The sequence below is a fragment of the Grampus griseus genome (genome assembly GCF_964374135.1).
Source record: "Grampus griseus genome assembly, chromosome: 10".
NCBI classification, from domain to species: Eukaryota; Metazoa; Chordata; class Mammalia; order Artiodactyla; family Delphinidae; genus Grampus; species Grampus griseus.
In genome coordinates, this window is record NC_139004.1 from 24400489 (window position 1) to 24425437 (window position 24949).

The 24949-nt window shown below is 41.5% G+C and overlaps 1 protein-coding gene across 1 annotated transcript; it reads right to left on the minus strand.

Annotated features, from left to right (window-relative positions):
* Positions 1-320: 320 nt before the first annotated feature.
* FBXO9 (F-box protein 9) lies at positions 321-22116 on the minus strand. The gene is made up of 13 exons (XM_082664692.1): positions 21743-22116; positions 18669-18755; positions 16111-16266; positions 13425-13482; positions 11895-11994; positions 9761-9891; positions 8637-8751; positions 5992-6110; positions 5704-5794; positions 5024-5119; positions 4477-4570; positions 2768-2919; positions 321-908 (listed from the first exon to the last, which is right to left on the minus strand). The coding sequence occupies exons 1-13, from the start codon at positions 21743-21745 to the stop codon at positions 800-802; spliced, it is 1311 nt and encodes a 436-aa protein (XP_082520818.1). The 5' UTR covers positions 21746-22116; the 3' UTR covers positions 321-799.
* Positions 22117-24949: the final 2833 nt, after the last annotated feature.

Consider the following 24949-nt stretch of genomic DNA (forward strand, 5'->3'; position numbering starts at 1 on the left):
TTCACTTGGCGGCTGGCCCTCTCCCAACTTTGGTTCTGGAGAGAGTTAGGACTGGGTTTATATGATCCACTCCTGCTCTTTTATGAACAAAGAAGATTGGCTGAGCTTGTTGACGAGTTCTGGCCCCGAGGGAGTCACCCTTTCTCACCTAATGTCACGTATCTGTAGGGGGCCTGGGTAGGCTCAGTGTACAGATACTATAGTCTGTGGTTGTGCATGAAGACCAAGACGAAAGAGGCGCTCATTCATTCGTAAGCCTTCACTGGCTACCTTAGGATTGTTTTATCATTCTGACATTTTAAAAAGGCTGTCCAAATACATTTTCTTGAAAGAAACATTTATTTATGATCTTTATTGGTCAAAGTTTCAAACAAATCCAGAACAGGTGTTCACATTTTGAGCCTTTAGTGAGAGACACTACGTCACGCGTGAAATAAATGCTGATCCCGTGGGGTGCTCCCCTGACGCATTTAAATACTGGGCTGATCAGTCGGAAGACGACCTATGTGACAGAATCTGCTCAGAAATCTGCTTGAAAAAGGGCACGATTTAAATCCCATGTGGTTTTTCACAACATAAATGTACTGTAACTTATAATAATTTCAAAACAAACTCCCCAAGAATCAACTCTCTCTTTACATAAAAAAAATAATCAATTTATACTCTTCTTGAAAGAACTCCAACAATGTAAAATAAGTTCCAATTCCATATATATATAATATATGTACATTTATAACTTAGGTGCTCTGTTTCTCTATATACTTTTATCCATGCATCGCGGCAGGGGTGGACGTGAGGGCTACAGGGGCCTCTCCGAGAAGGCAGTGTAGCTTCTCACCCTGGCAAACAGCAGGGGCGTGTACATCTTGTCGATCTCGAAAGCTGTGACCGCAGTCTCTCCAGTTGATCTGGAAAGAAAGCACAGAATCACTCGTTACCAGGAGATATCAACTCATTTGAAATCCTTGCCTTTTTTGGGGCGGTGGGGGCGGGGAGGAGTTTATTTTAGGCTTTAGCCTTTTTTAAATTTAATTCATCTCAGTCAATTCTAAATAATATAGTGTATTATAGAAAATTTGAAAAATTTAGAAAAATGTAAAGAAAAATCACTCATCACCCCATCACCCAGATACAGCCTCATGAAGCATTTCTTCCAGGCACTTCAACCTTGCTATCAAACTTTACTGCTGAAATCATACTCTACTTGTCATCCTGCCTTTTTAAAACATTATGACATAAGCATTTCCTCAAGTCATTAAATACTCTTCAGAAGCCATTTTTGTGGCTGCATAATATTTCACTGTCTGCTTATACCACATTTACTAAATTCTCCTTTTGCTGGAGATGTAGGCTGTTTCAATATTTGGCAATTAAAAATGATGTTGTGATATTTTTGAATATGAACAAAACAAAACAGATCCCTAAGAGCAGAATTTCTAAGTCAAAGGCTATAGACTTTGTAAAGCTCTTGTTAAAATGTATTTTAGAAAGAATTATAATCCTAGAAGAGAATTTAATGAGTTTATATTTGCATGATCAACAGCACAATTTCAGGTTGGAGGGGAAGCAGGTGACGAGTTACATTACCACAGCTTTTAATTTTCTCCTAAAAACAAAAAAGGAGAAATAAAACAAAAAAGGAGAAATAAACAAAAACATAAAATTCAAGTGACTTTATAGATATTATTATAGGGACGTCAACGTGATCATTAGCAGTTACAAATGACGTCACTTTTTTCTCTTAAGATGTGATGCTTTTCATTTGCTTTGTCCTACTTCTGGGTTTGGTTTCTTTCTTTGAAAAGAAAAAAAAAAAAGATTCCACTTCACAAATTACTCAGAGAAGCAAAAAGAAGATAGTAGGACCAGGAGGTAAGGATGAGAAGAGAGAAAAATGCTCTTTCTCAGCTGTCAGGACCTCCCAGATGAGTGGGAAGTTATTTGTAAGATGGAAACGTGACAGAGGAAGTTTTCAACAACGGAGTCAGGTTGTGAAAGAGGCTAATGGAAGCTGACCTCACAACCTGCCTCTCAGAATTCTGATTTCAACTGGCATGCAGACCCTCGGGCACACACCGGTGTTCCTTCAAACCTAACAACAGCTAAGATCTGTATCCACGTGAACTGACATTTCACTTTCCTAATTCCTTTTTTTTACTTGACTCATTTCTGCACTGTTCCTTTCTCACACATTCTCATCTGTTCATTAATTATTTCATACAAGCAAATCCTAACTCATAGGACAAAGAACTTTAAATAGGAACCACTAAGAGATTTGGCTTTGGAACACACGAAATCTTTTCAGCAGACTTACTTTCCTAACTACAACTTATTTTAAATCTGGGTATAATCCCTGGGGATAAACCAAATGGAAATAAGGTGAAAAATGATCAGACTGAAACATGGGAGAAGAAAAAAGGTCTCGGTGCTTTACAACTGCCTTGAGTAAGCCAACGAATGAAGTCACGCACGGACAGCTCAGTGACCAGGCACCATCCACGCACGGAAGCTGCTCTCAACCCCACAGGGTCGGTGCCCACTCGCACCACCATGGGCAGTGGGCAGGAGCTCGGAACGCTCCACTTCCTGGTCCACTTTTAGGTTTTCTCCAGTTGGCCGTTTCCTTCGTCTGCAGGATTATTATGCTGTGGTTTTGCTCTGTAATCGAACGTTCACTCTGAGGAATCAAACCCTATCTGAGTCCCTCAACTGAACAGGAAGGACATATCTAGTCCGTAACCTTGGGATTTTTACTGCATTCGCCTACTTGTAAGTAATATGACAAGAATGATGTATCCAGATGAGTTTGTTGAACGTCTGGTGGCCACTGGAACACAGCTGAAGCCCCACGTGAAAATTCTGATCGGCTTCTTGTACAGGGACACGGCGAAAATATCTGTATTTATAGTCAAGTGGTTTCTGTAAAAGAAGAGAGGTGCATGAGCAACAGTGAGGCCTCACTTCACTGACAGAGACAGAGAGATGGATGGTGCTACACCTCAGAAGCATGTTAAGTTACACACTATCTGCACATAGTGAACAGCTATTTTGGTTATCGACTGAGAATGTGTACGAGTGCCTGGAAATACACGAAGGACTCTAAACGCAGAAGGCTCTTCCCTCCATCATCACCATCTCAGTCAGTCATCACAACATCCCCAGGTGTGACGTGCGACCGCATCGCTGCCGTGTGATGGCCGACAGGATGAGGACCCAGGGCGGGCAGCCCAGGGCCAGTGTCAGAGATGCGAACTAAAGTTCCTGTCTCCCATCTCTAAGCCTAGTATTTCCTTCTACTCGAAAACACTTGGGAATTTTTAAAGAGGGCAAGTGATAAACTGGTGAAGGCTGTAGAAAAAACACTGAGTATAACTGATCCTTTGCAATAACAGTAAAAGTCAACGGAGAAATAGATGTGACAAGGTTCACTGGAATCACACTTCTGTAAATACTGCTAAAAACACCAGAATGTCGCCACTATGCACGGCTTCACTGAGTCATATTCTGCAGAGAAAACTGGTCATCAGTATGGGAGTCCCTAAACTCTCTTATTAGATAAAATCTAAACAGCTAGGGCCTCACGACTCCCCAGCTCTGACCTCAGTAAACTCACGGCCAAGGTCACAGTGACAGCAAGCAACTCTGCCCCTCAGGCTGTTGCCCCCCGATTCCGGGAGCCAGAGGGAGCCAGAGAAGCCACAGCGGAGGGCCACAGGACTCACAGATGAAACCCGCCCTAACTATTCCCATACATGGTGCTGGGGGTGGGAGGGAGAGGGAGTTTAACACAAGAGAAACTTCATTCAAGAGCTATATTAACTATAAAAGCACCAGGCAAGTATTTATTCTAACTACCTCACAACTGACTTCTTGAGTACACATTAGCGTTTTCAGCCAGGACTGAAAAAAGGCACATGGGGAAAAGCTGTGAAAAAAATTAGCCCCTTAATCTGTTAAGCGAATTTAAAACACTCTGGAATGTAATAATTCAGCCATGGTATTTACTCGGCATTTTTTTTCCTTTTGTAAGAAAAGGAAGAAGGAAATTATCTCACTTCAGCTTATTTCCAGTACAAACTGAAATTCTAAAAATATCCTTGTGAAAGAATTATCTCTATGAGTCCGTTTAGGAAGAAAATCTCCTAGGATTCAAAAGGAGAAAAGCAAAACCATAGTCATATATAACTGTACTAGTTATTTCACAGGAATAACTAATAGTTACTTTGGCTTTACGTTTTCATGCGTAAGAAACCTGGACCAGAAGAGGAAACTTGGAGAAGAACAAATAAGTTGATCCAATAAAAAATAACTGTGTTTTAGAAACCCTCCAGCTCTCCTCAGAGATATGCTGTAAGTCAACACCCATATTGTATAAATTACGAAACGGTATTTTTTAACCTTTCTAATCAAGAATGCTTGAATGAGCAGGGTAAGAAAATTAAAAGGAAAACTGCCAATTCCACCTTGCATACTCACTTCTTCTTTCTTCTTAGTTATCACAGCAAATACTTTCGTCTGATTGTCTATATCTTGTGACAAGCGATAATGACCCAGTAGAATTGCATCAGTTCTAAAAATTAAAAAAAACCCAAAACTTTAAATCTATTAATCCGTAATGTGTATTTATTTAAGTAATCGAGAAGGTAATGGGTTAGTTAGAAGTGTTTATTCAACTTGCCTGAGGGCAATCAGCTAGGATGTGAGTAAGTCTAGTCTCCGAGGCCCCAGACCTGCGGAGGGACATCTCTGCGGAGAGGCCCAGGGATCAGTTGTGTTTTTTTTTTTTCTTTTGGCCGTGCTGCATACAGCTTGTGGGGTCCTAGTTCCCCAACCAGGGATTGAACCTGGGCCCTCAGCAGTGAAACTGCTAAGTCCTAACCAATGGACTGCCAGGGAATTCCCGGGATTGGTACTTTTCACAAGTGCCCCAGATGACTGCTTCTTTAATCCAGTATTAAGTTACATAATCTGCAAGTTACCACCTAAAATTTGGACTGGATAGAAAACTACAGAAAGACACTACCTGGTATTCCTGGTTCTTAAACGCGGAACAATGGACTGGGGCTCCTCAGGGGTGGTCAGCATCATCACGTGGCCATCTGGGAAGAACCTTATGTACCTGTGGAACAAGGAAAACACCAAAACACCACATGCAAATAGAAAACACATCCTTATTTACTGGTACCGAAACCTATTTACTCATGGCTGTGAAACCAGAATGGAAATACCGTGGGCCAAAGAAGTGGCAAAACATCATTGACACAAACATGACCTGTGAGGCCAGCAGAAGAGAACCAAAGCATTTGTGTGTTTTTCCCCAAAGCACTAACTAATGTCAAACAAAAGTGAGGCCCAATGCTATTACAGGGCAGTTACCATAGCTTACTCGTTTCCCAGTGACACTAGTATCTGGTGAACAATAAGCCTGAGTAACAGCACAAGCTACCTGACAAGGCAGAAGACACGGAGGAGCTCTAAAGTGACTTCATAGTGATTCTTAGGTTTAGAGCCCAGGAGGAATTAACTGATTTATCTTAACCTACTGGTTCTTTGAGTGCAGTTCCTGTTATAACACCGGATGAAAATACTGAGGGCCATTTTGTGGATAAATGCAAAAGCCACAAAGAACAGATGTCCAATAACTAACGAACCAATACTTGGAGAGAGAGAATTTTTCACTCACTCAGTTTACTACAGTTGTACCTGTAATATTCCACTTGGTGCCAGGCTCTATAGAAACCATCAAGAGACTGTTCCCCTTGACGAATATATGTGGTTTTACTGATATACACGCCTATAAAAAGAAACAGGTTTTTTAGAAAGAACATAATAAAAAATTTTTACCACCATGTAACATGTTTCCAGTTTTGTTTTTATTGTGGTTTCCTTTAAATATACTTATAGTACTCTGCTCTGTTATAGAAAATTAAGACTGTGTATTTCTCAAAATCAGCACAACAGGTCACCATTGCTCTAAAGAGTTCAACTTACCATCAAACCGAACACGTGGCCTTTGTAAAAACATCTCTCTCCAGGATGTATATGCAACAAGTTTAATACAGCTTCTGCCCCAAACTTTCAAGCACGCCAAACGCCATATTTCAGGATCTCTAGGTAATAAAAGCACAACATCAACACATATAACAGGTGAGTCCCTATCCGCACTCAGACACGAGAAGCATTCCTGCCACCAGCCATCTTCTATTCGGCAATATTGGTTGAGTGCCGGCCAGGCACTGTCCTGGGCACTGGGGACAGACTGACGGACAGGGCAAAGGCCCTGCTCTTTTACAGGGAAAGCAAACAAAAGAGAAGAAAACAAGAGAAAAGTTTTAGGTAGTGTGCTCAGTACAAAAAGAAACAAAGCAGAGTAAAAGGACCAGGACGATGGTGGTGGGGAAACAGAGACTATTTGTTTCTGGGCAGGTGTCTATGGTGACGAGGAAGGGTATCCTGGCAGAAGCAACAGCATGCAAGGCCCAAGGGCTGGAGTGTGGCCAGCACGTTCAACAAGGAGCGAGAAGGATCATGCAGCTGCAGCAGAGTGACTGGGTGAAGTGCAGACTACGTGTGTGAAGAGGCAGGCAGGGGCAGGTGACGTAGTGCTCTACAGGCGGGAGTGGCCCTTTGAGTGAAGTGGAGGCCACTGGAGGGTTCTGAGCATGACTGATGCTTTTAAAAGGTGACTGGTGGTCTACGGAGAATGTGCTCCCGGTATGTAAGAGCGGAAGCCCAGAGACCACACAAGATGCCAATGCCATAAACCAGACCAGGCCTAATGGTGGCTGAGCCAGAATGGTACTCGGAGAAACAGTGAAACAGTCAGACTGGAGGTCAGTTACGAAGACAGCACCAACCCTAACCCTAACAAGACTTTGTCATGGGATTACTGCAAAAAGCGACGCAACTGACATGGTTCTAATACAACTCAAAATAATTTTAACGCCATCTTTAACGCTATCTTTAACTGAAAACATTCCATTTTAAAGACGTAGGAATTACTTATATTGAAGCCAGACTGCAAAAAGAGATAAACCGCCCAAATTTACATTGCAACGTATTTAAATTTTTTTCTTTTAACAAATACTTTTATAACCAAATTTTATCCTACCCCTGAAAATTTATTTTCTTAATTCCCTTTTTGTTTTCTCCTGTGTAATTAAAAGGAAAGTTAATGGAATAACAGTGCTAGAGACCCCAATTTCAAAAGGCTGGGTCAATCCACTAGGTGCTTGATAGGTACTTGTTAAACAGAAATGCACACATAATCACCAAAAAAAAACCCAAAGGCTTTAAAGTAATTCAAATGTTTTACCCAAAACACAAGACTCCAAATGAAATTAGGTTATTTAAAAACAAGGCATCTGTATTTTAAGAACTACATAAAGTTATAAAAAAAGTTCTAGATGCTAAGGATAAAGTATTTATTTTTATATAAGACATTCATAAAGGATTACCTGTCTTAAATAAAGTTACACTAAACTATGATTATTCTTCACATAACCAGATTTTAAAAGTATAGCTCTTTTCCCAATTTTACTGAAAAATATTTGACACACATCACTGTAAAAATTTAAGGTGTACAGCACAATGGTCTGATTTACATCTATTATGAAATAAGCCACAATAGGTTTAGTGAACATCCATCATCTCATACAGATACAATAAGAAGGAAAGGTCTCCTGTGATGAGAACTCCTAGGGTCTACTCTCTTAACAACTCTCTATCATATGGCGATGGTAACCATAGTCACCATGTTGCACATTACATCCCTAGTACTTATTTGTACCTTCTGACCACCTTCTTCCCTCCCCCACCTCTGGTAACCACAAGTCTATTCTCCTTTTCTATGCAGATGCCACATGTAAGTAAGATCATGCAGCATTTGTCTTTCTCTGACTTATTTCACCTAACATAATGCCTTTAGAGTCTATCCATGTTGTCACAAATGGTAGGATTTCTGCATTTTTCATGGCTCAATAATATTCCATTGTTTATATATACCACATGTTCTTTATCCATTCATCCATCCATGGACACTTAGGTTGCTTCCATGTCTTGGCTATTGTAAATAATGCTTCTACGAACATGGGGGGCAGATATGTTTCAAAGTTAGTGTTTTTGTTTCCTTTGGATATATATTCAGAAGTGGAACTGCTGGATCATATGGTAGATCTATTTTTAATTTTTTGAAGAACCTCCATACTGTTTTCCATAGTAGCTATACCAATTCATAATCCCATCAACAGTGTGAAAGGGTTTCCTTTTCTCTACATCCACATTTATCTCGTCTTTTTGATGATGGCCATTCAAACAGGCATGAGCTAATATCTCACTGTGGTTTTGATTTGCATTTCCCTAATGACTAATGATGTTGAGCAACTTTTCATGTACCTGTTAGCCATTTGTATATCTTCTTTGGGAAAACATCTATTCAGGTCCTTTGCCCATTTTTTAATTAGATTTGGGGTTTTTTGCAATTGAGTTGTATGAGTTCTTTATACATTTTGGATATCAACCTCTTATCAGATATATGGTTTGCAAATATTTATTCCCAGTCCATTGGTTGTCTTTTCACTTTGTTGATATGTTTTTCACCACTGCCAGAGTTGCTTAAAAAAAAAAACAGTAAGTACCTGGCACAGATATAGAATCCTCTGCACACCTGTGACAACTGCTCTAACGATCTGAGGTCCAGGTCGCTCGACACCACCCATCGGAAGATGTACATCAGGACCTCCATCGGCAGCGCTGCAAAGGAAACTATCCTCTCAGTGACTCTCCTTCCTATACATCACTCTGCTGTCACGTTCTCCCTGCAGATATCTTTATGTATTCCTTAAATTTTATAAACCGCACCTTCAGTACTGCTCAGAGCTACAGCACAAGTATATTTAACTACCCAGAAGTAAAAATGGTTCCTAACATCAAGACACAAAATATCTTTGTTTTTTCAGTATTGAACAGATCCAAAGGTATTTTTATAAAGTACCCCTTTCCCTTGGAAGATCATTTCATCATCAAGATACATAAAAATGGATATGTTAGAAAAATAGTCTAGTATGTATGCATGCGTATGCATTTGTTAACATTAAAAAATAACTTCCATCTCCTTGGAAATTTTCAGTTGTCCTCCTCTGGAAAGTCCCATAGCTAAGTAAACAACATTTAACATATGAAAAGAAAAAAACCCCATCAATTTTTAAACATTCAGCCCATCTCAGGACTACCGTCCAACCTGGCTGAAGTGCCTGATGGTGCCATTGTTCCTCCGGTTTCCTGAGGGCCGCCCCAACTCACACATTCACCCTCGCAGAGCATCACTGAAAAAAGAATGGCACACTTTTTTTTTTTTTTTTTTTTTGCGGTACGCAGGCCTCTCACTGTTGTGGCCTCTCCTGTTGCGGAGCACAGGCTCCGGACGCGCAGGCTCAGCGGCCATGGCTCACGGGCCCAGCCGCTCCGCGGCATGTGGGATCTTCCCGGACCGGGGCACGAACCCGCGTCCCCTGCATCAGCAGGCAGACTCTCAACCACTGCGCCACCAGGGAAGCCCAAGAATGGCACCCTTTAACAACTGTGCTACAAACTCCACTCTACTTCGGATCTTGAAAAGCTTATCAGTATGCACAAATTAGATCTCCCACCATACTTTGAACTAGAGCAACTGTCTGACAAGCTATCTGACCTTGTAAGTTTGGAAAACGTAAATCTAAGGAAAAGTATTTCTCACTGAGTTATAACGACCACGAAGTCACACCTGATATGTGAGTCTGACTGCTCTCAAGTTCGGGCTGACACAGTTTGAGCACAGACTCCTGAAACGTGAGCTGCTGCTGGAAGTAGGACAGGAGGTCTGCCATCTTGCTGTCATCATCGGTATCTTCGATGCTGAGAAAATAAGGGAGGTGAGGGAACGCAGTGCCACAGTCTACACAACACAGCTTAGAAAATGATTTTCCACAGTACTTTCAAAATCTGCTTTAGAAAAAGTCATCCAAAAGCAAACTTCTTACTACTTTTTTTTTAATATGATAAATGGTTACCCTGCCTTGCAAAGGTGTATACCAACTTTTTGAAGAAAAAAGCTTCAGCAATTTTAATTCCCATAGAGAAAGAATTTAAATTTTTGGATACAGGTGTTGAGATTTAATTAATTAGTTTTATGGCAAATAGAGATTTCATGAATTAGTAAAAAGATACTTTCAAATGATTTTTAAAAATCTTATGTAAATATATCCTTTTAAGTGACCACAATCCATTGTAACTGGATAAAAATAAAACATACAAATGTTATCTGAGGCGCTTACTTACCAAGGGTTTTCTAACGTATGTGCCTTATCACCCTACCTTTAGAGAGGAAAATATGTAATTTTAAAAAGCAGGGTCCACAAATAATTTATCAGTATGAACAAATACATAGTTAGAGTTCTAGAAAAATATATAGCTTTCCATTTTTGCTAACAGTAACCTTAAAAATGATCAGACTTACAAAAAGGTTGGATGAGGATGAAGTTAGAAAACCAGGATGGGCTTATTATAAGACAACAAAGGGCACATGCGGCTGAGGCTAGATGGACTGCAGGGCTATGCTACCAGCTTTTTACAGAAGGCAAAAAAAATAGCAGAGGCTTTTAGGGCCTGTTAAGTCTGTTAAGAAAATAAACTGTACCCTTAAAGAACTTTCATAGCATCTGGGTTTGTGTAACAGGACGGGAGAGAAAGAAATGTTCCTTTAATGTTTTAATACAACCTTTCTCAACAGCCCTTGGCGTCTATAAAACTGGCTACGAGCTGGGTCTAAAGGACTCTACCCAAATTCAAAGAAGGTTTAGAAAAAGCCCCAATGAGTCCTTTTGAGTATGAACTACCTCACGTTATTAAATCGAATTTAGTGAACAATATTATTAGCCCCAGACAATAAATGCTGACTTCATCAGGATTCTTTTAATACGGCTTAGCCAAAGCTTAAGTGTTAATACCATAAGCAGTTAAACAGCACTGGCGATCAGCGCTAAGTTATCGATAAAGGTAACCTCTTAATTGTTTCATGGCAGAACTAATATAATATGTCATCACCAAAATTCTATTTTTCTATGTACTGCTCATTTTAAACCTGACATCCTTTTGTGGGGACAGACTCCCTTCCCTTCTAATATAAGCTTTGGGAGAGAGAGGGGTTAAGCCAATACAATTTTATAATTGTTTTACACACAGCTTCAAAAGTATTAGCTTAAAAATATATTCTCTTGGTCTCTGTCCATATAAACAGTCAATGCTACTCCATGACTGTGATGCCAATGGCATCTGTACAATGAAACACAGTTTCTTTGGTTTTTTTTAGGAGCGCTTATGTCCTGCCCGTGTTTTTAAACAAATGTTGCAGTCTTAACAGTATTGTATCTACAACAAAGTCTGGTTAGAGTCCAGCATTTTCCTAATAAAAAGCCTTTTAAAAAATGTATTATTTCAAACGGATAGAAAAGGAGAAAGACTAGTGTAATAAAACACTATGTACCCAATTTCAACCATTAACATTTTTCAGGCTTACCCTGATCACGTTTTAATAGTTTTGACTTTATACGTTTCAGAAAGTTGAAATGTGTCCTTTAATTTACTCCTTTCAGTAATCACTGCTTTTATTTAAAAAAAAAACTCTTTCATCACCTAATTTTCGTTACACCTGTTTAAAATATGCATTTCTATACTTTACTCTTAAAATTTCCCTAATTAAAAAATTTCTACAACTTTATAAACAAGTCTTTATATTAAAGACTATATAACAACAGAATTAGCACCGTCTTCTTATCATTATCATGTTAAGAGTCAACAGGGCAAAGACGCTTAACTTTAACAAACTCTATATATTACTGTCTATCAAATTATGTACGCACTAGCTGTTTCCAACGCCATCACCATCTGGAGACCGGGTATAAGTAATCTTGAACTCTATATCAGGTACAAGTTGCATAGCCCTACGATAAAACTTGATGGCTAAAAGAAAAAATAAAGCTAAATTAGCTATGACCACACATTTTTGTCATTTCCTTTGATTACCCTAACTGTGGTTTAATTTGGTAACTTTCTTTACAAACAGCCAAATTCCCTTTTTCTACATGCAACAGTCGCAGTCAGCAAACTTATTTCCAAACCCTACTAGTCAGAAATAATCTTTTTCTAAAGCTCTCACGTTACAGAAACTTAAGATGTTGCATTTTACTCTTATCTTTTAGCCCATCTTTTCCCTCTGCCTCTCACATATTGTCAGAAATGATCTTATATGTGGCTGTCTTTCTCTGTGCTTTGAAAATGCCACTGCTGCAGCCCCAACAAAAACACCTTTAAGCAAACTTCTTCCTAGGATGCAGAAAATCAAACGTTTCCTCCTGAGTAGAATAAGGAGAAGGGTTTTCTGGAATTTACTGGAATTTATTCTTCAAATCCAACTTCCTTTAGTCCAGCTGCCTCTTATTTAGCTAAGTAACCTATAAAACCTGTTTTAAATCAATCTGCTGGCCAGGAGGTTTAGAACTAGAACACTGAGCAGTCTCTCCCACAGAGACACACCACAGAACCTGGGGCTGCAGAAGCCGACTAGTTCTTTCCCCACAGATGAAGTCCACTCAGTTCAGTCCACTCTGCCATGTTCTGCTGCTCTGGGTGAGTGACTGTAAACTACGTGGACACAGGAACCTCACAGGCTAATAAAGACTGTGGCAGGATACCACCATTTGGGCCCTTTTCATATCTCAGAGTGGAAATACCCCTAGAAGAAACTTGCAGATAAATGCAGTAATTTTGAAAATGTTATTTGGGGGGCATTATCGAACCACTCAAGTGCTAGAATTTTTTTCCATGCCCCAATTAACAGCTTTTCTATCAGGAAATGAAAGCCTAATTATAAACCTAATCCGGTAAACAGCCCCACCACTTGGTTTACTTACACATTTCTACTGGCCTAATAAAAGAGACAATTAAGGCTGAAGAGTATTCCTTCTCTAAAATGTACATTAGAATTTAGAAAGCATGTACATGTTCCTCCATCTATCCTTCATAGTCTCCTCCTCTGAAATAACGTTCACCTATAAAAGGCGCATATCCTATTTTTTCAATGGCATATCCTGCTATTTTTCAATAAGCAACAGTATTTTTAAGACTTTAATAATGAAAAATAAATACTAAACCCTAAATGTAGAAAAAGGTTATTTGACTAATCCTACCAATATGATGATGTTTCTCAGCAATATTTTTTGGAGAGAGACAGGTTATATAAAAATACAATTTTTATTTTTTAAAAATCAATATCAAATATAGAGACTGATGTTCTGTATAAATATATTCTATTTTTTAAAAAACTGGTGAATAGCAAAGAGTTCTTATTCAAAACTGTCAAGACAAGATGATCCTGGGACCTGAGTTTTTACCTTCATAGAGAGCTCCATTTTGTTCTTCTTCTACTGCTTTTAGGAAGAGTTCTCGAGCCTATAAAAATAAACAGTGAAAAACAATTTCTGAAAATCTGTACTAAAAGTGAGCGTGGGTGGTAGAAGGATAGCCTTTTCAACAAATGGTGCTACAGCAGTTAGACATCCACAGGCAAAACAATGAATGTCAACCTCAACTTCATAGCCTACATAAAAAGTGACTCGAAAATGGATCAAGGACTTAAAAGTGAAACTTTAAAAACTTTTAGGAAAAAAAAGAAAGAAAATCTGGGAGACTTGGGCGAGGAGTTCTTATACTTGACACCAAAAGCACAATCTATAAAAGGAAAAACTGATTTAAACCTCATCAAAATTAAAACTTTTGCTCTGTGAAATTTCCTGTTAAGAGGATGAAAAGGGTTTCCCTGGTGGCACAGTGGTTGAGAGTCCGCCTGCCGATGCAGGGGACACGGGTTCGTGCCGCGGAGCGGCTGGGCCCGTGAGCCATGGCCGCTGAGCCTGCGCATCCGGAGCCTGTGCTCCGCAACGGGAGAGGCCACAACAGTGAGAGGCCCGCGTACCGCAAAACAAAAAAAAAAAAAAGAGGATGAAAAGACAAGCTACAAAGTGAAAGAATTTACAAGCCACATATTCAACAAAGGACTTGTATTTGGAATACATAAAGAACTCTCAAAACCCAACAGTAAAAACATGAACAATCCAATCAGAAAAGACAAACAGGTATTTCACTGAGGGGCGTATAAAGACAGGAAACAGCACATGGAAAGATATTCAACATCATTAGCCATTGGGGAGATACAAATTAAAATCACAAGAAGGTATCACTACACAGCTATCAGAATGGCTAAAATTAAAAAGTAACGACATGGGCTTCCCTGGTGGCGCAGTGGTTGAGAGTCCGCCTGCCAATGCAGGGGACACGGGTTCATGTCCCGGTCTGGGAAGATCCCACATGCCATGGAGCGGCTGGGCCCATGAGCCATGGCTGCTGAGCCTGCGCGTCCGGAGCCTGTGCTCCGCAACGAGAGAGGCCACAGCAGTGAGAGGCCCGCGGACCGCAAAAAAAAAAAAAAAAAGTAATGACAACTCTAAATGGTGACGGGGATGTGAAGACACTGGATCACTCATACACTGCTGGAGGGAAAATGGTGCAGACGCTCTGGAAAACAGTTTGCAGTTTCTTTTAATCGAAGATGCACTTACCATACAACTTAGCAATTGCACTCTTAGGCCAGAGGGATGAAAACTCATGTTCATGCAAAAACCTGCATATGAATATTCATAGCAGTTCTAGTAATAATAGCCCCAAACTGGAAAAAACCCAAATGTCCCTCGACAGGTGAGTGGTCAAAGTGGGGTACGTGAACACCATGCAACACGGCTGAGCGGTAAAAAGCAACAAACTACTGACACATACAACAACTGGGACAGACCTCGGAGGAATTAAACAACACTTTTTGAATATCAAAATTATAGAAATGGAGGCCAGCATAGGGGTTGCCAGTGGTTAGGAATGGCTGGGGAGGAGGTGGGCAAGAGAGCGTATAACTATCAAGGTAGCAAGAGGGAGCCCTGTGGTGACAAAACAGTTCTGTATCTTGATTGTGGTGATGGTTACATGAAGCTACACGGCTAATTGCAGAGAACTATTTATACACATACAGACAGTGAAGTGCTTGGAAACCTGAATAAGCTCTGTGGACTGTACCAAGGTCTACTTCCTAGAAGTCTAGCTACGGAAGGTGTCACCGTCAAGGGAGGACGGGAAGGGTGCACAGGACTCCCCTGTGCTATGAATCTGTGATTATTTCAAAATTAAAATGAAACAAAACAAATATGGAAGTTTTTAGTTAACATGGTAATGTCGATTATTAAACGGCAAATTTTTGTAAAGAAAAACTTGGGTCTGATGGTATGAGGATGACAACCCCTGTGGAGTAACAGGATACAGTCAGCCCTCCACATCCCTCTCTCTGCATCCTCAGATTCAACCAACTGCAGATCAAAAATATTTGAAAGGAGTTCCACAAAGTTCTGAAAAGCAAGACTTGAATTTGCTGCGCAATGGTAACTATTTACTCAGCATTTACACTGTACTTACAACTATTTACAGAGCATTTACATTGTACTAGGTATTACAAGTAATCTAGAGATGATTTAAAGTATACTGGAGGATGTGCGTGGTTATACGCAAATGCTACACCGTTTCATACAAGGAAGGTGAGCATCCCCGGACACAGAGGGACAAATGTTGTGAAAACTGAAGTGGTGGGTTGAGTGTACTTTGTGTGAACAAGCACTAGGAAAGAGATGAACCATTAGAAAGCATTCAAAATTTTCCAGGATAAGGAAGTAATTACTGCATCACTATAAATCTGTTCAACTCAAAATATAACAAAATATTGCATTATGACCTTTGGGAAGGTGTTAACATTTAAACCATTTTTTTCCCCTTTCGGGCTTCTGTTAAACAGATTCAGAGGCATCTGTCTTTTAGACCAGGTGAATCTCAGGGGTGTATATTACCAAAGAGTTCCGGCAAGACTGTATACCTGCAGGAAAGAAGGAGTAATGTGTCATCCAAAGGCCTACAAAAAGTGGTGAGGGATGGACACCCTGGCACACTTGTCACCGTCTTTCCAAGTACAACGCCCCTAACACTTAACTTTTCTTCTTTTGCCAGCTCCTGCTTTCCTCTGGTGTCTGCTGCTCTCAGTGAAGAGCCTCTCGTTGCTCTCCAAGGTCGAGATTCTAAACTGCTCGAGCCTCCACCTGGGGCAAGTTCAAACATCCACTGAGCTCGGAACCTCTGGAGTTGTGCCTGAGGGAAGAAGAATGTTTCAGGACCCACCAAGGAAGAGGAGCTCAACTCTGGAACAATCTGTCAATAGGTCCAACACCGATGTCCACACATATACATATGCTAAGATGAGAAAACACTGTCTTTAAATTATTAAATTACTGAATACTACCATTAAATACCTGTTATCTTCCAAGATAATTTTTTGCTTAAGACTTTGAAGAAATTGTGAAATTTTGCCTAAAATAAGATTCTCTATACAGGAGAAATCTAATGGTATGAGAAAATCAAATTTTAATTGGAATCGAAAATGTAAGCCATCACTTAGGGACTGAACTTAGATGCTTTCAAACATTTCTTCCCTTGGAATACATCACCTCAAAATCCTGTACGCGAGCCCCAAGTCTTTCTTTTAATAACCTTTCTCTTTTTTAAAAGAAATTATTTTTTCTAATACATATCATTAAAAAGAATCTAAACATAGAAAAAGTGAAACCCCCTCTGTGGCGGGCTCTGCTGTGCTGCCCAGACCCCACCACCATTAGGAACTGCTGGGAGTGCCACAGAAGAACAGCCCTCAGCCCTCGCCCTGCAGTAGGGCCTCAGGGAGACCACACCCCTTCCCAAGTTCTCCCCACCCAACGACTGATCTACGAGAGTGATCAAAGACCCCGCTCTGAAAGATCATTCTTCCCCCGCTCTGAGGAAGTCCTCGGAACTTCCGCAGGATTAACTGAGCTGGTCCACTGAGACTGCAGAGCAGTCCAGCTCCCCCAACCCCCTCAGGCTTCCCTCCCTGCCTCTCTGGCACAGGTGCTGACTCCAAGAGCACTGCTTAATAAACCTCTTACATCCACCTCGGAGTATGCTTTCTGGGAACCCAACCTGGGATGCCCTTCCCCCCAAAGGACATTGGTAATTGGATTGTATATATTAGTGCTGGCTTTTTAAAAAAAGAGTACAGATTTAAAACATGAAAGCTTTTAATAATTTTTCTCTACATTCTGCACACTGCTTTGACTCCCACCTTCCTATTACGAATGTAACACATATACCTCTGACTTAAAACATGTGGGATCTTAGTTCCCTGACCAGGGATCGAACCTGAGCCCCCTGCATTGGAAGCGCAGAGTCTTAACCACTGGACCGCCAGGGAAGTCCTAGCAGCACTCTTAACGCCTACTAGATGGTGCACTCCAAACGCACAAGTATTCTAAAGATTACAAATTCAGTAAGAAGCACTTAACTAACTACAATGAATAGTTTTCTATTTCGATGCACAAAGCTCTACCCTATCCTTTTAAACGGCTGCAGAATATTTCACTGTATGGATGCATCATTACTTAACACAAGTGATGGATATTTAGATTGTACTCCATTTTTCCATATAAACAATGCTACAATAAACATTTTTGTATGTGTATATTTACTCACTTCCCCTATTATTTCCTTAGGATTAATTTCCTAGAAGTAGGATTGCTGGTTCAAAGGGAATGTATGTTTTTCATTTTGATCCATATTGCTAATCTTCCCTGCAAAAAAGCTGTAGCAACTTATGCTTTCATGTATACTGCGTGAGTGTTCTCAGAGCCTGGACAGCAATAGGCATTATTCACTAATCTGATCTTTTTTTAAAAAAAAATTCTTTGCTGATTTGTTTTTTTTGTTTTTGTTTTTTTTTGTGGTACGTGGGCCTCTCACTGTTGCGGCCTCTCCCACTGCGGAGCACAGGCTCTGGACGCGCAGGCTCAGCGGCCACGGCTCACGGGCCCAGCCACTCCGCGGCATGTGGGATCTTCCCGGACCGGGGCACGAACCCGCGTCCCCTGCATCGTCAGGCGGATGCTCAACCACTGCGCCACCAGGGAAGCCCTTAATTTGTATTTTTAAAAAATTATTAGTAAGGCTGATTATCTCTTCTAATGTTTCATAAATATTTATATTAATTTTTTCCATTAGTTATCCATTCCTATCTTTCTATTCCATGTTGTTACTACTTTTATAAGGATGTTACATCTGTATCAGAGATATTAATCCTCTTCCCCTAGATGGTAAATAGTTTTTCCAGTTAATTATTTCTTTTGATTTAGGAGGTCTTTTGCTATATATGGGTTTTAAACTTTTAGGAGGTCAAATCTGTCAATCTTTTTCTTTAAGGTGATGGGTTTTAGTCATGCTTATGCCTTGGTTTGAACACTTTAAACCCACATATTGAATTACACAGCAGCAATTACTGATATTCCTTTTTACAGAAAAAGAAATCTGTAACATAGTTATAACTTAAGTATTCTAAAAACCGGTATGAAGATACAGCTACATTCAATGCAAATAAGAACCTATGAATCTTCATAATTATGACCAACTCCTGCTTATGTATGGAAAGCAACAGAATAAGAACGAAATGCACAAAGGAAGAAACATGCCTGCAAATCTGTCTCAGCAGGGCGTTCATTTTCATCCTCATCTCCTGCCCTGACAGCGTCGGAATGACAATCTTCCTCAGCTTCTGCCTGAGTGGGGGAAAGCAAACGACGCTCAGGAATAAGCAAACACAGTTTCCCTGGTAACCTACATCTCCTGTTCAGCTACCTGCCCAGTGAAACACACAGCTGCCTCTCCCTAAATATCTTCTTCACAGGTAAGTTAAATGATTCCAGTCAGAAAAGTCTGACACTTTAATTTTTTAATACTGTAGAATAAACAACTTCACTGGGCTCCAGCTTAAAATGTTTTGGTAGGTGGTTAAAAAGAACAACTTTGCTTCAGAAAATAACAGTTGGTGGTATAGAGTTCAAATAGTTTTTGTTTCATGGATCTCTTAAGACCATATAGAGCCCATATATGGTTGTCCCTTCTTTACACAAACTGGAATGTTATTAATGTGTGAATGACTTTAGTCTAATAATATTTTAAATGTACTAGAAAAGCTCACTCAAATCAAAGACATGTAAGAGTGAAGGTTTTTGTAAAGAAGCTCCTTCCATTTTTTTTTTTTTTTATAAATCCAGATTTTCATATATTGGATTGACTTAAAGTGGAATAAAGCTGGGCTGGAACTACTGTGCACGGCTTGGGACTTAACAGAAGCCTCAGGTCAGTTTCTGTCCATTTTATCCTTTTATCCTCCATAAATGTTTGCTAAATAAAACTGGATCCTATGTTCCAGTGAAAACGAAATGTTGCCTAGGTGTGGTCTATAACCTAACACACTTGTTAGCAAATAAGACTTGCTCAACACTTCAAGTGTTCAGTCCTATAAAGAAATGTGGCAATCAGGGAAGTGACTTTGAAGGTTAGTTAGAAATAAAAATAATAAAATCTATTTAACTTCACTCATTCCAAACACGGTAAGTTTTACAATTGCCAATTGGGGTTGTAATTTGTTCCCAGGACTAAAATGTCTGTATTAACACCTAGCTTTGAGCACAGCAACCAGATATACTTGCACTACTTCACAGCACAACACAAACAAGCCTGGCTCCCTATCTTATCTCTGGCAACCAGACTTACAACAGAGGTGCCTGTGAGATGTGAACTAGTTAGTACGGGGTAAAGTGCTTGGCACCCTGGAAAGGCTAAATCAGTGGAGAAATAAAAGAGAAAGGCTGAGCCTCGGATGAACTTCCAGAAAACTGGAAAATCTGAGCATCAACGCACTGTCAAATACATTTTTTTAAGTCTCTTTAAGCTGAGAGCTTTTCCTACTCAGATCATCAGTCATGGGAAATTACACAATAAAAGGGTTTGAGTTTATAGATCTAACAAGTGTATTTCTCTCTCTTCTCAAATAAGGGTCTGCTTTATTACTATAAACTCTAAGGACAGCTAATGGAAGGGGACCTTGGTCCCTGGGGTATCTCAGTAATTCAGCCTCTACCTCTAGCCCAACAGCCCCACCAAAGTGACTTCAAGAGCTCCCCCTGCTCTCTCCAGCCCCGCGCTTTGGCACACGCTGCTTTGCTCTCTGCGTCTGGAACGCCTGCATCCTCTTCCACTTGGCTACTTGCTACTCATCCTTCATGATTCAGCTCAGGGATTATCCCAGGAGGAAACAAATTCTGATCCTTTCACTTGCCTCTTTGGTTTTCCCATTACACTTGTGCTGGCATCACAGCACTTAAGACTTGTATTGAGATTTCGTCTCTTTCGCTAGAAATCAGTGCATTGGCATCAAGATCTGAGGTCTGGCACTATGCCAGGCTGATAAGAAGTGCTCCAAAAAATGAACTAACAAATAAAATGCCATGAGGATATATAATGCGTATCTCAAGGATGAGGTAAGGAGACAGGAAGCCTATAATACAGACAGCATCTTCTCCCCTGGGCTGTGTTAATAGAGCTCTCATCCACTAAGACTTTGATTTTGACAGTACGGTGACAATAACAAGAACCATCAAATTTGGGGTTTTACCATATGCTCTTCAACTCAAATACCACTTGAAATAAGTAGGTCTTTGGCTGTCATCCAGAAATTTTCACTTTGTTTTTCAAAACTGAGTTGGACCTAACATCACCTTTCACTAGAGTAGCTCATGTGTTCATCCTTTTACTGTTTTACACATGGGACTAATGAAATACAGAAAGTTAAGTGCTTAATCCTGGTCAGAGAACTATTTCTGAAAGTTTAAAAGCATAGTCAATTAGTGTTTTTCTATTCACCAAATTGACTTCATAAAATAAGTTCATTCAACCATTCGTGTATTCAATAAACACTTGGGTGTCTACTATAAGCTAATGAGTTTGGGATCATTTCACTCTTGAATCACTCAACTTTAGCCAGAGATTAGTTTCTCGGAACGACAATTTATTTGAAGCCAAAGCAAAGCAGCATGGGGCAGAGACTACATACGCCAACACGCAATAGCCCCATGGAATCTGCTTTGTCAATTTCTGGAGCTTTGCTCAGTTCCTCCATTTGGACCGCACTGACGCTGCTTGGGCCCTCACTGCTGTGAAATGAGACAAAATCCCTCCAACCCCAAGCCACCAGGACCGCCAGCCAAAACCCTGCCCCAGGAACTGCCGCGTCCTGGGGCGGGCGTCTCCTAAACCCAGGACTCCTTAAGGGGTCAGAACGGCGGCTCCATGGGCAGGCTTTTTGTTTTGGAGGGGCGGGGGGCGGCGATCAACAAGTGTCTCCACTTGCCAAGGCTCCCTCCCGCTTTCAGATGTTGCGACGGCTCACCTCAATCTACGCTCGCTTTTATTAAAGGGACGAGATCGGTTCAATGCCCTCAGCAGGCCGAGAGGCATTATTCTCGGCCGTCCAGCAAACCCGCTCTGCTCACCTGGAGACCCAGCTAGGGCGCTCGGCAGGAAGGAACCCCGGGGAGCGGGCAGGACTAGCACTGTTCGCCACCCTCAGGCCAGGGCCCCAGTATGGTGGTAGCCATGCAGCCCCCAACCCTCGCAGGTTCACCCTCTCCACGTCCCCCGGGGCTCCCCGCAGGCCCGGGCCGTCCCGCCCGCCGCCCGCCCGAGCTCCTCGGCGCTTTACCATGCTGGCGGGCCAGCCGACCGCGGCCGAGGGGCTCTCGGCGCCCCCTCGGCACCGCCCCCGCGAGGAGGTGCCCCGGGAGTCCGGTGTCTACTCCTGCCGTCTGCTGCAACGGGACTTAGCAGAGTTCTCGGTCGGAGAAGCGCACCAGGCAGCGGCAGTAACTGCGGGCCCGGCGTACGGCAGCCATTTTCGCAGGGCAGAGGGCCAGATCGCGGCGCGCTGGGGCGGCGGCCGGGGACTCGCGGAGCGCAGGGACGCCTGGGGCCCGCCGAAGCCGAGGACTGTGCGCGCACCGGAGCCTCGACCCTGCTGGAGACCCCGGACGCCGCAGCGTAGATGCACCCCTGCCGCGGAAACCTGCGCCGGCGCAGCGAGCATGCGCAGTGCTGACCCGCCGCCGCCCGCGTGGGCTGCCCTGCTCCGCTGCCCGCGCACTTCCCTGTGGAGGGCTAGGGGCGTGCGCTTTCTGTGTGCGCGAGGGACAGCCCGGGTGAGGTCAGCCCGGGGTGCCGAAGGCCAAACTCAGCCTAGTATTCGGCTCAGTGAACTTACGCAAACTTGAACAGGACTTAACTCAAATTTAGAGTGGAGACCCTAAGGCAAGCGGCCCGAAGGCATCGAATTGGGTGCCCGGGACGGTCACTACACGATCCTCGGCGACTGTGGTTAGAGTCCCACTCCGGGATTGCAGGGAGACATTTAAATTCCACTATCGTCACAGGCTGTTATAACGACTAAACTTTTTAAAGACACGGTCCTGGAGGTTGAGAAAAAGAGGCGCTCAGGAGAGTAGCGGCAGGAGAGAAAACAGCCCCCCCCCCAACGCCCGTCTCACTACAGATCCCATCATGCAACGCGGGAGGACGTTGCGGCTCTACGGCTCCGAACCCCGAGTCCTGCGGAGACGGATCCCGCAGCGCCCTGGGATTTGTAGTCCGCCGTTCCGCGTAGAGCACCAGCCCTCACTTGCCGTCCGGACCCCACTTCTTACAGCCCAAGCACCTGATTTCATTTCCGCAGAAGGCACTCTTGTTTGTCAGGCAGTGTATTATTTTCCCACACTTTACATTGTTTTAAATACTGAATTTTGCATGCTCTCTGCTCTGTGTAAACCTAGTCTTGGGGCTTCTTACCTTCATTCAGCAAACATTTATGTAGTTTCTAAAGTTTCTACTAGGTGTGGGGTACTAATAGTCATCAGGTTTCCAAGATCCTACTCGTGGTTCTCACGAGTTCACAATAGTTTAAATCTCTTATCCATTATTTTCTTTTATTGTATTTATTTAGATCTTAGTAATGCAGTACATTCTTCTTCAGAAAATAGAGGCGAAAAAAAATGGGAGGGGTGCAGAATGGTGAGCTACAATAAGGAAGCCCCAACTGCTGTCTTGTAATATTAGAATCCACACTTCCATGGGTTTTTCATTTGCATCCTAAGTCAGCTACCTATAAAAAGTACATTCTTGTTTAACGGGGACTAAAAATTTACTAGTTTTCAGTTTTTAAAAGAGACTAGGACTTAGGTCTGTTAAGGATGATTTTCCTCCCAATGACCTCTTTTAAATTGTATTTTGAAATTTAAATCGGGAGAAAGATTAGATGTATGGATTTATAATAGAAGAAAATGTTATATGTGACTAATGAATACAAAAGATCAGTTTTGCAAATGAGGAATGGGGTATTGAAATATTTTCAGAACGAGTCTATTTCATTAAACTTGTTGAATGCTTAGTCAGTTAGCACAGATGATTTCTATTATTCTAGTAAATAAACAAAAAAGTTTAATAAAATAATAATTCGTATTTTTATCAATAAATTGAGCACCTATTTTATTAAAACGCTGTTATGTTTCATAGCTACTAATTTTCAATTCTAGGTCAGTATCCACTCTATCCACTAGGCTTCTTTACAGTGTTGTATTATCTCATCATATTATATAATACGTGGTTATAATTTTCCCGAGGCTAGGACTATGGACCTAAGCCACTTACTAGCCCAATGGACCTTTGTTAAAGGTAGATCAAGACAGTCCATTTGCCAGTTGCTTGGACAACTGAATTTGACTAAAACTGATCATTTTAAATACTTTAAAAATCACTTTTTCTGGGAGTAGTATATGATTTGTGAGGCTGCCTCCTGTCTCCCTATCTTTTCATTGACAATGACGTTCAATTTTCATTTGCCATATGGTTTGGGTGTTATATAGGTAAACATGAAGGTAGATAAATGTTATACGTTTGCCAAGTGGCCAGATGACCCTTTCCCATTTGAGACAGGAAGTCTAAGGAAGTTTGTCCTGTATCTTGTAGGTTTCTTCAACAGAAGCAAGAAGAAAGAGGGATTCAGGCCTTTTGCATAGATTCTTCCTAGAAAAAACAATCTTCTCGGTTATTAGAATTCAAAAACAAAGATAGTGAGAGAAAATTGATATGAGCTGGGGAATTTAAACTCAGAGAAAGATCCACAACGTGTGAAAGGATTACTGTTTTATTAATTAAAACTGTTGCTTAGGACAGTGTGGTTTCCCTGACCAGTAGCATCAGCACCAAAATTCTGGGGAGAGGGCCCAGCAATCTGTTTTCACAAGCTATCCCGGCGATTCTGATGCCTCCAACTAAAGCACCCTCGGCTTGGGGCAGTTATGTGAATTTAAATCGAGGACCTCGAAGCAATTTCTTTTTTCAAAGTGGTTCAGGGCCAATCCTGATAGGATGATTTACCTCCGCAATATAACTAACGACACAAGTGACAGTGTTTAAAAAGTGTTAAGTGTTAGACTTCGTAGAACTAGTCAACACACAGAGGACGATTCTGTAGACCATTATCTAGTCTGTTCCCCACCTAACAATCCAGTCTTCCAAACTAAAGTTGCTCACAATATAGAAACTCTTGAAGTTCAAATGGATGCTAACAGGCAGTCTGGTTTTTATTTTAAATATTTTTTATTATGGTAAAATAGATATGACGCGATTTGCCATCTTCAACCACTTTCGGTGGCACTGCAGTTACGTTTTTTAAAGCCAGGAAAGTGTGTTCACCTCGATCACCTGTAATGAGATGTCCTCCGAACGTGCATCCTCAGCCAGCACTTCTCCATTCTGATGCCCGAGGCAGTCGCTCTGCAGTAAGGCGAGCGTGTGGAGCTGGAGGGCCCGTTGGCGGTCGGCGGGGGCCTCAGGGACCCTGGGCTCCAGAAGGCCCCGG

Bases quoted from the DNA above. Each gene is read 5' to 3' on its own strand.
- FBXO9 (XM_082664692.1), bottom strand. The intron at 13,483-16,110 runs TTAAGTGTTAGG...TTATTTTTATAG, and splicing joins AGCTGGCAAAAGAAGAAAAG to GCTCGAGAACTCTTCCTAAA. The intron at 11,995-13,424 runs GTAAAAACTCAG...TTTTTCTTTTAG, and splicing joins AAATGGAGCTCTCTATGAAG to CCATCAAGTTTTATCGTAGG.